This window comes from Acinonyx jubatus, chromosome B3 (genome assembly GCF_027475565.1).
Source record: "Acinonyx jubatus isolate Ajub_Pintada_27869175 chromosome B3, VMU_Ajub_asm_v1.0, whole genome shotgun sequence".
Taxonomy (NCBI): Eukaryota; Metazoa; Chordata; class Mammalia; order Carnivora; family Felidae; genus Acinonyx; species Acinonyx jubatus.
Genome location: NC_069386.1, coordinates 30,963,139 through 30,977,848, shown reverse-complemented (window position 1 = coordinate 30,977,848; position 14,710 = coordinate 30,963,139). Strand labels below are relative to the sequence as shown.

Sequence of the window (14,710 nt, the reverse complement as noted above, 5' to 3'; positions counted from 1 at the left end):
AAGGTAAGGGTCAGTTTTCATTCTGTGCATGTGGATATTCAGTTTTCCCAACACCATTTGTTGAAGAGACTATCTTTTCCCCATTGTTTATTTTGGTACCCTGACAAAGATCAGTTGCCCATATGTGTGTGGGTTTATTTCTGGACTCTGTATTCTATTCCATTGGTATATAATATCTGTCTTTATGCCCATATTGTTTTGATCACTGTAGCTTTGTGATATGTTTTGAAATCGGGAAGTATGAAGCCTCAGCTTTGTTCTTTCTCAAGACTGATTCAGCTGTTCAGAGTCCTTTGTGGTTCCACATGAATTCTAGAATTGTTTTTTTCTTTTTCTGTTAAAAAAATGCCACTGGGATTTTGGTTGGGAGATGCATTGAATCTGCAAATCTCTTTGGGTAGTATGGACATTCTAACAACGGTAAGTCTTCCAGTCCATGACCATGGGTTGTCTTTCCATTTTTCTGTATCTTCTTTAACTTCTTTCAGCAGTATTTTGTAGTTTTAAGTGTACCAGTCTTTTGCCTCCTTGATTAGATTTATTTTATTTTATTTTATTTTATTTTATTCTGTTTGATGCCATTTATGGGATTGTTTTTTCTTAACTTCCTTCTTGGATTGTTTATTGTTAGTGTATAGAGACACAACGGATTATTTTTTATTTTTTATTTTATTTTTTATTTTTTTAAACATATTCATTTTTTTGTCTCTCAGAGAGAGACAAAGCATGAGTGGGGGAGGGGCAGAGAGAGAGGGAGACACAGAATCCAAAGCAGGCTCCAGGCTCTGAGCTGTCAGCACAGAGGCTGATGCGGGGCTCAGACCCACAAGCTGTGAGATCATGACCTGAGCTGAAGTCAGACGCTTAAGCAACTGAGCCCCACAACTGATTTTTGTATGTTCATTTTGTATCCTGCAACTTTCTAGAATTCACTTCAGTTCTAACAGGGTTTTTGTGTGTGTATGTGTGGAATCTTTAGAGTTTTCTACATACAAGATCTTGTCATCAGCAAACAGAGATAATTTTATTTCTCCCTTTCCATTGTGGATGCTTTTTTAATTTTTTTCTTACCTACTTGCTCTAGTTAGGACTTATAGTACTGTGTTGAATAGAAATGTTAAGAGTAGGCATCCTTGACTTGTTCCTCACCTTAGAGGAAAAGCTTTTAGTTTTTCACCATTGAGTATGGTGTTAGCCGTGGGCTTTTCATTCATGGCATTAAAAAAAAAATTTTTTTTAATGTTTTTATTTTATTTTTGAGAGAGTGTGAGTGGGGGAGGGGCAGAGAGAACAGGAGACACAGAACCCTAAGCAGGCTCCAGGCTCCAAGCTGTCAGCACAGAGCCCCACATGGGGCTCACACCCACAAACTGTGAGATCATGGCCTGAGCTGAAGTCAGACACTTAACTGACTGAGCCACCCAGGCGCCCCTCATTCATGGCCTCTAAAATATTGAGGTAATTACTTGTATTCCTAGTTTATTGCGCATCTTTATCATGAAAGGATGTTAAATTTTGCCAGATGTTTTTTTCTGCGTCTATTGAGATAATCATGTGATTTTTACCTTCTATCTGTTAACGTGGTATATCACATTGGTTGATTTTTGTGTGTTGAATCATCATTGCATCCCATGGAATCAATCCCATTTGGTCATGGTAGATGATCCTTTCAATGTGCTGTTGATTGTGATTTGCCAGTATTTTATTGATTTTGCATTGTATTCATCAGGTAGCTGTCTTGTAGTGTCTTTTTCTGTCTTCGTTACCAGGGTGATGCTGGGCTCAAAACATGAATTTGGAAGTGGTCCTTCCTCTTTAAGTTTTTAGATGAGTTGGGGAAGGGTTGGTGTTAATTCTTAGTTAAATGTTTGGTAGAATTTACTTGTGAAGCCATCTGGTTCTGGGCTTTTCTTTGTTGGAAGGTTTGATTCTGATTTAATCTTACTAGTTATAGGCCTGTTCAGATTTTCTATTTCTTCATGATTCAGTCTTGGTAGGTGTAAGTTTCTAAGAATTTGTCCTTTTCCAATTTGTTTACATATAATTATTCAGAGTAGCCTCTTATATAATCTTTTTTATTTCTGTGGCACTGATTGTAATGTCTCCTTTCATTTCTGAATTTAAATAAATTTAAGTCTTCTCTTTTTTCTTAGTTTAGCTGAACGTTTGTCAATTTTGTTATCGTTTCCAAAAACCATCTGTTAGTTTACTTCATGTTTTTCTGTTGTTTTTCTAGTGCCTGTTTTGTTTGTTTCTGCTCTGATCTTGATTATTTCCTTCCTTCAGCTAACTTTGGGCTTAGTTTGTTCTTTTTCTAGTTCTTTGATGTGTACAGTTAGGTTGTTTGACATTTTCTTTTTTAACGTAGGCGTTTATTGCTATAAACGTCCCTCTTAGTACTGCTTTTGTTACATTCCATGAGTTTGGGTATGTTGTGTTTTGTTGCCTTACCCCATTTTTTATTCTGTTATCTCTGTCACATTGAGCTGTACTAGCTCTTATGCATAGGTCCTTGTCTTTATGTTGCAAGCATTTTTCAGTTGTTAGTCTTTCATCTTGTAGTCCTTTCATCAGGTAGGAGTTTAAATTTTGATGTAGCCATATCAGTTGATCTTTCCCTGTATGGTTTCTCTATTTAAAAAGACCCTCCTCTCCGCAGAATTATAAATATATATGTATATAGTTATTATTTTATGATTATATTTTTATTTGTAGGAAATATATACCACATCTTCTTTATCCATTCATCAGTTGATGGACATTTGGGCTCTTTCCTTAGTTTGGAATTAATGGGAAGGATATGAAGTGGGAATTGAATGTTTTAATTGCGTGACGTCTGTCACATGGATAGCACCTTCACGAGTTGCCTGTAAATGTCAGATATCTAGGCTATTTCCAATTTTTTGCTATTATAAATAAAACTGACTGTATTTCTGGTTATTTAGGGTAGAATTGGAGAACAGAATTCTAAGATCAGGAGGAGACTAGATAGTGAAGCAGTTAAAAGCAGAGACTTAAAGATGTGTTGCCTGCATTTGATTCTCGACTCCTCTGTTCCATTGCTTTGCAACCTTCTACAAGGTGTTTCCTATACCTTTCTTATGCCTTGGTTTTCTCATCTGAAAAGTGGAAGTAATAATAGTACCCCCACCCCCTCAGAATTCTACTGAGGCTTAAATGTTTAATACACATGAAATACCGGAACAGGGCCTGGCACGTGGTGAGTACTCAATTACTGTTAGCGTTAGGGTTTAAGTTTATTTATTTTAAGAGAGAGAGAGAGAGTGCGTGCATGTGCACTTGAATGGGGAAAGGGCAGAGAGACAGAGAATCCCAAGCAGGCTCTGCCACTGTCAGCACAGAGCCTGATGCAGGACTCATACTCATCAACTGTGAGATCACAGCCTGAGCTGAAATCAAGAGTCAGACGCTTAATGGACTGAGCCACCCAGGCACCCCGTGATGGCATTTTAAGACAAGTGACTTTCTAGAAAAGTCCTGTTGTTTTTATATTTCCATTATGGGAATAAAGGAGATCCCATTGCCCCAACTCCTTGTTATCATTGAGTTTTATCATTAAAAAATTTTTTTTCAATGTTTATTTATTTTTGAGAGTGAAAGAGTAGGAGAGAGACAGAGAGGGAGACAGAGGATCTGAAGCAGGCTCTGCGCCATCAACACAGAGCCCGATGTGGGGCATGAACTCACCAACTGTGGGATCATGACCTAAGCCAAAGTTGGATGCTTAACCGACTGAGCCACCCAGGCGCCCCAGATCTTATCATTTTTTAAAGTTTTGCTAATTTGTAAAATTGAATATGTATAATGGGCTCTTACTATTTTTTTTAATGTATACACTTCTGTTTTCCTCTTGAACCTTAAAATTAAACTGCTGACTTTAGGAAATGGTTTCTATTGCCTTTTAGGTCCCTTTTTTAGAATTGTATTTTTAGAACTTGAAGCCCACCTTCTTTTAAGTATTTGTTTCCCCCCAGTTCCTCACTTAGCCTGTGGGGATCCTCCTAAGTCTATGCCTGTGGCTTGTTCTTCGGGCACTGACATTCATTTGAGCCCCTGCCACCTGCCGGGCCCTGTGCTGATGCCCTGGCCTCACAGAGGAGCAAGTTGCTGTGTATGAGAGAAGACAGCTAGGAGAGGTGGCAGGCAGCACGGGGCAGCGGGCATCAGAGTCAGGACATGTACACATCGTGGTGCCACCCCCCCAAGATGGGGCTGTGGGGTTGGAAGAACCTTAGGAGAAGTTTTCAAAACTATACGTGGGGCCGACTTTTGAACACAAAGTGCAGCTGCCTTTGGTGTGAGGAAACCCTCTCCGTGGAATACCAAGCTTGAAATGAAAGAAGTTTTCTTTTTTTTTTTTTTTTACTTTATAAAATAATTTGTCATAGCATTTTTTAAAAATGTGTTCTTTCTATATATTTAAAATATGTTGCTTGGAGGCACCAGGCTGGCTCGGTTGGAGCTTGCGACTCTTGATGTCAGGGTTGTGAGTTCGAGCCCTGCATTGGGTGTAGAGATGACTTAAAAACAAAATCTTCTTTTTTTTTTTTTTTTTTTTTTAATGTAGCTTTAGAGGCTCCTGGGTGGCTCAGTCAGTTAAGCGTTTGACTCTTGATATCAGCTCAGGTCATGATGTCACAGCGTCATGAGTTCAAGCCCTGCGTCAGGCTCTGTGCTGATAGTGCTAAACCTGCTTGGGATTCTCCCTCTTCCTCTCTCTTTGCCCCTCCCCTGCTCACACTCTCTTTGCTCTCTCAAAATAAATAAATAAAATAATAAAATTAAATTTAAAATGTAGCTTGAAAAAAGTTTCATTTAAAAAAGCATTTCTGAAAGCACTGATCTTGGGCATGTTTCCTAACATCTTCAGATCTCAATTTTCCCTTCTATTAGGAAGGTCAGATGAGGTGTTTTCCTCCGTTCACAGCACTGCTGGCTGGCTGAGCTCTGTGGTTTAAATGGATGGCAGGAGCCAGTATGGAAGTTCAGGGGGCAGATAGCTTACAGGGCGGAATAAGCATGCGGAACTCTGCTGAGAAAAGGAGCTGGCAGTTGGCTCTGTGGCAGACTTAGACTTGGCAGGGCCGGTCCACTCTTTGGCGTAGGGGTATCCTCATCGCCAGCACCGCACTTCGAGTTTCTTCCTCATTTTGTAGGAACACCCCATTTCTGAGCACTCTTAAGTATTGCCTGGAGGGATGGTGTGCCTAGATGGCAAGGTAGGACTGCTGCCCTCTCCCCTCCTCCCCTCCTCCTCCTTTCTACTGCTTAATCAAGAAAGTGTCCCTTAGCTCTTTTTCCAAGCCACCGACTTTCAATTGATCTTTGCTGCTAGTAAGAGGAGGGGAGGTGCTTTCTGGTTCCTGCTAAAGTTACCTGACAGCGGAAGGTGTGCATCTGATAATTATAACTCTGGTGTTTCCAAGGCCTGAGCGATTTAGCTAAGAGCAGTAATCCTGATCTTATCAGGAGGGTTTTGTAGTCCAACAGTGTTGCTTATAACAATATCTGTTTTACTTCCTGGGGCTTCAATCTCCTTTTAGGATTCTCCTATAATCCTGCCCATTACCCCCTTGTGCATGTCTCATTACCTCCTGGAACCAGTTAAAACTGGTGCGAGGGCAAAGATGTTTTTCTTTTCTTCCTACCAAGATCTGGGAATTGAGCTTTTAACATTCCAGCAACATCAACCTGGCCAGCAGTAGAGCAGTCACAGTGAGCATAGATGATACCTGCAGAGCCAAGGTCTAGCCAATGAAAAGGTAAGTTGCTTATTTAAAAAAAAAAAAAAAAAAAAAAATTACAATAGTAACAACAGCAATATTCAGCCCAAGTACTTTAGTTACATTTTATATTTCAAAGCAATTAGATAGTATCCATGAGTTTGAGATCAGCCCCTTTGAAGTCTAGTTATTTTCCTAATGACTACCTTGAGATTCAGCCCCCAGGAATTTGCCCAGATCCTTGACCTTGGGGTTCAGAATCTATTAGATTATAGAGAGTAGACAGAAAGGAAACACATTACTGTTCTATGTCTTTAGAGAACACTCAAGAATCTCTGCAAAAGTTATCTGAAGTATGTATGAAGGACATGACAGTTTCTTGGAGGTTTCAGAATATGGGGAGCACAGATGAAGAGTTGGTAACTTAGCCTCTGCACTTTAAACCTGAAGGAAAGGGTTAACTCTTGCCTTGGGGAAGAGTGAGGAATGGGAACTAAAATTGCTTTGGACATCTGAGCTGTGCTTTAATAAGATATTCCAGGTGGTCAAGGAGTAATCCTAAAATAGCCTAGATACTTAATTGCTTTTAAAGTCAGGCGCTCCTGTCTCTGGGGAGGTACAGCTCTAAGGAATGTAGTGCTGGCTCCTAAGATCTTGGAGGCGTGGTCTGGTTGGGCTTTTTTTTTTTTTTTTTTTCTCCTTCCAAATCCCAGTAAAAAGAAAGGCCCAAGGTAGCCTTCTTGGGTCAGGAAACACTGGTTGAATTTCTCCCTTTCTCCCCACCAGAAGCTTGGCTCTTGCTGATGCCAGCTGCCATAACCTGGCTTGTTCCAGGGTTGTCAAATATTCTCTGTCTTCTCTCCCCTCCCCCCACCTTTCTTTCCCGCACACTCTTACCACCAGCACCAGAGATAGTGGTCTGTTCCTGTGTGATTACTTGCCCAGCGTCTTTCCATTCCCATTAGAACCTTTCTTAGGATAAGGTTCACATTTATCCTTTCCCTTTTGTCCCCTTAGTCCAGATCCAGTTAATTCTCTGACTTGGCTGCTTCTTCCCAAGACTTTTCTTTTCTCCCTGGTCCTGCTGTCCCCTACCCCTACCCTAGGCTCTCTGCATGGACTACCACACAGCCTGCCACCCCCTGTGCTGGCTTTCCTCTCCGGTCTTCCGTGCATTTTACAAAAGTAGTGTATCTGCATTGCAAAACGTTATGCGGGCCAAAGCATATTTTGTTACGTGAAATAGCCTTACTAGAAAGGCTAAATATTGTGAAGGTGTCAGTTCACTGAACTATTCCATAATTTCAGTGCAATCCAGATTTTCTTCATTGGGGTCAAGGGAGAAGGGGGGAGAGCAAGTGATGGGTCTTGCTTGACACATCATTAAAAAGTTAATCTAGAAAAAATAAACAATTGTTTTTTTAATCATCTCTCCCTCTCCATTAGACTGCAAGCTCCAGGAGGCTCCTAACTGTCTTGCTCTTTTTGCCTCAGAACTTTACAGGTTCTAGCATATCCTAGGTGACATATCCTAGGTGATCACATGTTCGTACGGGAGTGATATAATGAAAAATTGAAAAGTGAAAATCCCGCATAGTCTCAACCCGATTAGGTGTCTACATACATTTTTAGATTTCTATTTTTTCCCAACCAAAGTAGGCCATTAAAATCTTCTAAAACACTGGTTTAATCATTTATTTTCTGCTCAGAAAACATCACTGCCTCCCTCCTGTTCACAGTTCAGAGTTTAAATTTCCTCCTGGTATTCAAGGCATTTCACAGCCTGTTCCCACCTCAACTATTCAGACTTGAATCCTCCCTGCCAAAACATGCCTTGTTTATCCCCCCACTCTGTGCTCATTTACACTGTAAATCTCCCCTCAACCCATTCTTCCATGCCGGCTTTATCTCCACCTCTGAGGAGCTCTCCTTTCTTCCACCTCCTGGGCACTTTGTGTTTTGGTACTTTGACTTGCTCTGTTCAATACTCTGTGTGTCCAGCTTGTTTTTCCAACTCCATGGTAAAACTCCCAGCAGGGAGAATCACTTTTGGGGGAGTAGGGGTATTCTCAGCAGCTTGCACAATGCTCTCCCTGAGGTGGGTTCTCAGGAAATCAGTGTTGAATGAGTTTGTCATAGGGTCTTTGCTGCTCGGGACAGAAAGGGCCCCTAGAGGCCCTCTCATCCAGCCCTGTCCCATGTTGGATTCCACAGTGTGACGTCCCAGACAGATGGCCATCCCAGGACAGGAAGCTGCCCACCTCCTGAGAAGGCCCCTCCGTTACTGGGCAGTTCTGATTGCTAGAGAAGTCCTTCTTCTGTCGACCTGGGTAATTTCTGCCCCGTAACTCTAGTTCTGCCCTCTGGGGCTTTATGGAAAAAAGGAAAAGAAAAACAACAACAACACCTTGCGTCCTCTTCTCCAAGGCAGCCTTTTAGATTTTCAAAGAGTGAATACATTATCCCTCTGTCTTCTGGATCTTCCAGGTTGAAGTGTTGGGGAAGCACTGTTTTAATTGAGGAGCAGTCAGGTTAGACTTTGATTCATTATTGTTTGAAGGCCTTTTATGTGCACGTTCACAGTGCTGGGTGCCATATTCTGCCGCCCTCTCAGAGGCGTAACCTGCTTATCTCTCTTTCTCTTTCCCCTGGTGTCCTGTCCCCTGGGGGAAGATGGGTCCCTTCCTACCCAGGATGTTCTGTTTTGGAGGTAGTGGTGAAAGGTTAGCAGTTCTTATCCCAGTACCCCCAGATAAGTCCCCCGGGCAAGTGATGCCTGAGGACTAGTTTCCTGGTTGGCTGCACTTGCCAGGTGAAACCTAGGAGATGAATCTGGGACTAAAAGGGCCATGACTTGGCAGTGTAGGCATTCTGTGACCAGAGGATTTTCTTCTTCTCCTCCCTCTCTCCTTTCCCGATGTCACACCCGGAACACTCTCTGCTGTTTCTTCCACCCACAAGGCAGGACGGCGTGACAAAGAGAGCCAGACCTGCATGTTGGCACTGCCACTGGGAAGCTCTGAGACCCTGGGCCACTTAAGCAGCTTGCTCTCTTTGAGCCACTGTTTTCCCATCTCTAAAATCACTACCCCTATATCATACAATTCAGTGAGAAAATGCTTGTTAAGCCCCTGGCCCAGTCCTTGCTGCACAGAAGATGCCCAAACATTAGCTTCCCTTCCTTCCCCCAGCCTTCTTCCACTCCCATTTTTGAGGGATTTAAAGGCATGACACTGTGCTTCCCTGGGAAAAATAAACTGAATGTGGATATAGCAACCACAGCTAGCCTTGGATGGGTATTTGGGAACAAACTGTCAGTTTCCTGTGAGCTCCTGGTGAGATCAAAGCTTTTAAGAGAGGTCTTAAGTAGGAGAGGCTGGGAAGGTTGTAAATGGCAGTAAGTGACCACTCACTACTGCCTGCAGCCCTCATGGTAACAGAGCCTGTTCCCCTGGCCGGTTGCCTTGCATGCAGCGGCCCTTCAACTGAAATGCTTTTCTCGGGGACCCCCCTAAACTGTGGAGCTAGTTCCTTTTGGATGTGTGTTCCCCACACTCACCTCTGCCACTCCTCACTCTCCTCCCCACCATGCTCAGCATCCAAGACAGAAGTCATCGCTGGGCTTCGAGCAGTCACACCCGCAGCCTGGTGAGAGGCCAAGAAACCCACACGTCAGCTTGAAGTAGCTATGTTTTTATAGTAGTTGATCAGAGTGCTAAGTCTGCGGTCCTCCCCATGAAAGGAGGAGAGAACAGAGGAGTTGTGGGGTTGGAGGTCCCATGGGGGAGCCCATTCCTGCCTTTCAGTAAACGTGCTCATGCTTTCTCTGTACTAGAGGCTGGGGATACCCTGATGGGATGTGCACAGACTCGAGGGGACACACACAGACTGGGGATGTAGGCAGGACACGAGTAACCAGCACATCCGGTGATAGCCCAGAGGAGAAAGGCATCAATTCTGCCTGGTGGGCAGAAGCGAGAGTCTTCTTGGAGGAACAGCATTCAGGCTAGACTGTGAAGGGCGGGCAGAGCCAGGAATTACTCTCACTGCAGCCAGAAAATCTTGTGAAGTAGGGTTTAACTGCCCCAAGACCAAGAGAGTCATGCAAAGAGAGCGGACATTTTCTCATCAGCCCCAACGAAATATTTTAAATTAAGTAATGACCCATCCCAGCCTCGGACAAAAGAAAACAACTCCACTCCCCTGTGTTTTCTTTTTTTTTTTTTTACGTTTATTTATTGAGAGAGAGAGCATGCACGCATGCTTGCACATGAGCGAGCAGAGGAGGGACAGGGAGAGAGAATCCCAAGCAGGCTCCCTGCTGTCAGCGCTGAGCCCGACATGGGACTCGATCCCACAAACCATGAGATCATGACCTAAGCCAAGAGTCGGATGCTTAACCAACTGAGCCACCCAGGTGCCCTTCCTGTGTTTTCTTTAAATCATAACTAAAATTCCTATCTGTGGAATGGGTCCAATGGTAGCATTGCCCAAAGAGTTGAGTGTCCTCTTTCCGTCCCTTCTGGCAAATTTCCCTGTCTTCTGTGGTCACTGAGCAAGGGGTGTTGGGCTAAAATCCCATAGCTAAGCAGATTTGCAAGTGTTTCATATTTAGCGAGCCACAGCTAGTGCGAGGTCTGATTCTCCCACCACTTGGGTCCTGATGTCTAAGCAGAGCTGGAGAAAGCCAAGGGGTCATGACAAGCCCCAGCCCCCACCCTTCTCCTCTGTTCCTGAGCTGAGCTCTCGCACTTGGGTGTTTATTTTCACACGTAGTCACACAGTGGTTGTACTGATGTGCTTGTTTTTACACTCCTCTCCTGCTGTGGAAAGCCCTGTCTGAATTCTGGGTTGTGGATTCTGTCCTCCTCACCCAGCTGAGTGTTAAATAGTTTCTGAGTGAGCATTCTGAGTGCCTGGAAGTTATTGTAATTAGCAAAAAACTGTGTTTTCATCTCTCTTGGTGACTGATAGAGAAAAAATCCTCCTGTGCTTCAGATCTCTAGCTGGAGAGAGTTGGGAATTGAGCTGCCACAGTAAACAGCTGACATAACAGAAGCGGCAATGATCCCCCATTAAATGTCTTTCAGCCGATAGGGGCTCCCGGGATAATTGACTTTCCAGCAGGAATTACTGGCTCAAACAAAATCACTGGGCATTAGGGCAACCTACTGCATCTTTTGAAAGGGGGACTGTAACTCTGTCTGGGTTTGCTGACCTGACAGGCATAATTCATCTTGATTATTCATTGTGCTGGTTCCCACCAGATGATACCAGATTTCTGTTGACTGTAATTACAATGTGGGGGTGAAACTTAGCTTTTTTTTTTTTTTTTTAATAGTGTTTCTCCCGCTTGGTTATTGGCTTCCCTGAGCCGAAGAGCTGTAGAGAGATCTCTAACAGCGTCTGCCTGGGGAGATGATGAGTGCACAGTCAGATAGCATTTACTGAGCACTTCCTTACACACATCTTTTGTGAGATAAGCAGGGAAACAATTTGGTGTAGCCTGTTTCATTTCAGCTGACAGAGTGTCACTTCTTCTTGGTTATACTTACCCCACGGTGTACTAAATTGCTGCTATCAGGAAGTGGGTCTACATCTCAGAGCCCTCTTTGAGTAGGGGAGGCAAAGTATGGTCCCAGAATATAACTGAATAAATAATACCTCCTGCTTTCGGGCAAGCTTGATTAGAGGGGAAGATAGAAAAGAAGGGAATTAGACCAGGCTTTTATGTTACTGACAAGGTTTTACAGCGAGATCCCTATGCAGTCCAAAGAATGTCCTCCCAGGAAACCCCTGCTCCCCATCCCCGGATGCCCCTCCCCAACCATTTACACGCCCCAGTGCCTGCGCATGCGCCCGAAGTCCTCGGGGAGAAATGAGAGAGTGACAGGCTTGGTGCATCCAGTCCCATCCACTGGGTCCTCCACTGACCAGTGTAGACTTCTACTGTGACATTTCATATTCCCCACTGGCAGAGGGCCTGTTTGACTCTTCTGTATGGTATGTGTGTATATTTTTTGGAGAGGTGCCTAATTGATTCAAATAGCCAGTTAAGGCCTCTTCGCAGTGATTCTACAGGCATTCGCTGGGGCCTGTTAAGTGCCAGCAATGTGCTCTATGCTGGGGGTACAAAGATGGATGAGAAACTTTTGCTTTCAAGGAGCTTACGATAGGGTGGGGATGATAGATAATTCCAAAGTGTGTTAAATTCTAAGCTCAAAATGTATAGCGATTTCTTCCAGTGTACTTAGTGCAGCCGAGAGTGAAGGGAAGGCTTCCCCCAGAATATGTTGCCTAATCTAAGGAGTAAGAGTTACCCAACTGAATAAAGGCAGGAAGCAGGTTCCAGGAACATAAACAAAGGTGTATTTGCTATTTCCTCCTAATTGGCTGAATGGTGTTGGTTTAACCCAATCAATTAAATTAGGATTAGGTTTTCATTATTTCTCTAATGGAAATGAATTTCATCCTAGGGGCACAGTCTGTATACCTTGGGAATAACGTCAAACTCTGAAGGCTGTCCTATCACTAGGGAGTTCTGGTCACTAGACTTCCAGCTTCCGGTGGTGAGGTTTAGTGGAGAGACCAGAACTTCAGGACCTGCCATCTGTGATCCTTTATCCTCCACTTCGAGTAGTCACGTGGCTTTACAGCGTGCTGTGTAGTATACAAACGTGCCATAAAATCATACAAACACACATGCCGTGTAGAACCTGAAGAAAAGTGGGACAGCTCAGAGTGATGGCTTCGGGAGGATCAGCTAGGGATGAACAGGCTCTCAGAAAGTTGGGCCTTTGTCTCCTCCTCTTCTAGGATTATCAAGGATAAGTAACACCCACCCTCCTCCAACAACTGGACCTGATTCTTCCACCTGACTCCCTCTTACTTTGGAACCATTACTGAAAGCGAAAGAACAAGAAGATGTCCCTGTAAGAGCAGCAGAGGCGGTTACCTGAGGAGTCTTTTACAGTTTGAGCCAAGATAGCACAATTGCTCAGGGTCTTCATCTTTGCCCTAAAAGATTGCCTTGTCCTCCGTCACTCTCCTATGCCCTTCTGAACTCTGTGCTTTGTTCTCCTTTAGAATGGTGGTTTGGCCTGGAGTGATGATGCGGACGGAGGCCGGGGAAGAGAGATCTCTCGAGATTTTGCCAAGGTCTGTAATGTCTCCTTTGTGATAATGAATGGGGCAGCTCTGCAGTGGGTTGTTAAATCTGATCCCCAAGGAATAAGGACGGGAATGGCCCGTGAGTCACATTTGTAGTCATACAGATAGATGGTTGTGTATCTCTGGTGGAAATCTTCCTGCATTAGACGGAATTTTTCATTGTGTTTTTTTCTGGGGGACCGGGATTGCAGCTGTATGAACTGGACGGTGATCCGGAAAGGAAAGAGTTCCTGGATGACCTCTTCGTCTTTATGCAGAAGAGGGGTGAGTGTGCAGTCTCCTCAGTTTTTCAACTCAGTGAATATTAATTGAGTGCTTACTGTGTGTAAGTCACTGTTAGCCATTCTCCCTGCAGAGTGCTGGCATCTTAGCCCAGGAGAACAAGAGGCACTTAACTGCTGAGTGGTTCTGACCCTAGCAGAGTAGTCGACAACCAGATCGAAGAGGACAGAGAGGGCCTTGGCAGAAAATAAATGGAATGATCCATCTAAATTTGGTCCTGCCTTATTTTTGTTGCTCTCTTCTGATTAACCGGCCTCTCTGGTGTTATTTTAAATTCAAATGTACTTTTTTCTTAGCCTTATAGCAACTTTGGGCATCACTTAAACTAGTATGTCAGGTTTCCTCTTGGTGTACCTAGTCCTACAGACACTGAGAAAGGCCAGTAAAAGACTAGAGGTCCCTCAGGATTTGTTGAGAGGGTCTGAAATGATCTGTGAAAAGGAAAGGCTAACTCGTTTTTTCTTACCCATTGGCTCTGGTTTTTGCACCCCGTGGCTTGGTTTGGGGCGCTCTGCATGGGCACCTACTTTATAATGCGCCTTCTCACTTCTCCGTCCTTCTCTCCTTCTCACTCCCACTCCCCACCCCAGCCATCTCCACGTTGGACCCTGGTGGGACTGAGTCTTGAGCCCAATGACTCAACTTCCTGGCTTTATGTCCTGTCATAGCAATGAGTTCACCAGCCAGGTTAGCCCGCAGGAAGCATGGCCAGAAAGCCAGCCTCTCTAGAAGGTCCTCAGCAACCTGTGTAGTTCCACCTTCATCACCCTCAGGACAGAGCCACACAGCACAGCTGTTCCCACCAGCCTCCTGCCTGGGACCCTGCCTATGTCTGGTTGTGTATCTCTTGGTTTCTGTGTCTGCTCCTTTATTGAGACCCAGGAATGAAATCTTCCTCTCTATCTTAGGCTGAGCTATAATGGCAGCCCCCAGCAGGTACTGTTCTGCGTTAACTCCTTTCTCTCCCTCTTCTCCCCCGACCCCCCAGCACACCCTTCCCCCTCTCTCCTCCTTCCTCTTCCTTTACCTTGTAAAGCCTCACTGCTGTCCTAGTAGCGTGCATGTTACTGCTGGTTTGCTTACAGAGGTAGTAGGAAGTTTGGTGTCTCCATGTCCTCCCATCTCCAAGCCTCTCAGAGCCGTCCAGGCAGCCCACAGTTTACTCCTCCAGCTGCTATCTGGAGCTGCATGTGCCAATGCAAAACAAGAATATAATCCCCAAAGATAATGTGACTGGCAGCAGTGAAACTCCCTGGTTGCCCTGAGAGCGAAAAATCCACTTAATACTTTGGTCTCCCTTCCAATTACCTTTTAATTATTTACAAGCTCCACAAGCCCAGCTGGTGCAAACCCAGGAGCTGATCTCGTCTCAGAGGGGCTGCCACAGCAATATAGATTTTAATCAGCAGTGTGGCTCCACTGCTTTCTTTTCTACTTTATTGTCTCCCTTCCCAGAAGGATTTTTAAAGGAAAATGGAAGTTAGATCATCCTCGCCAAGAGTGAATGTCGGAAA

General features: G+C 44.2%; 1 protein-coding gene across 4 annotated transcripts in view; it reads left to right on the top strand.

Annotated features, from left to right (window-relative positions):
* ARID3B (AT-rich interaction domain 3B) overlaps nt 1-14,710 on the top strand; it is a 57,531-nt gene that overhangs the window by 23,434 nt on the left and 19,387 nt on the right. For all 4 annotated transcript variants that reach the window (XM_027067773.2, XM_027067772.2, XM_027067769.2 and 1 more), the window contains exons 3-4: nt 12,831-12,902; nt 13,106-13,178. In XM_027067773.2, the coding sequence (XP_026923574.2) occupies nt 12,831-12,902; nt 13,106-13,178 (145 nt within the window). The remainder of the gene's footprint in view (nt 1-12,830; nt 12,903-13,105; nt 13,179-14,710) is intronic.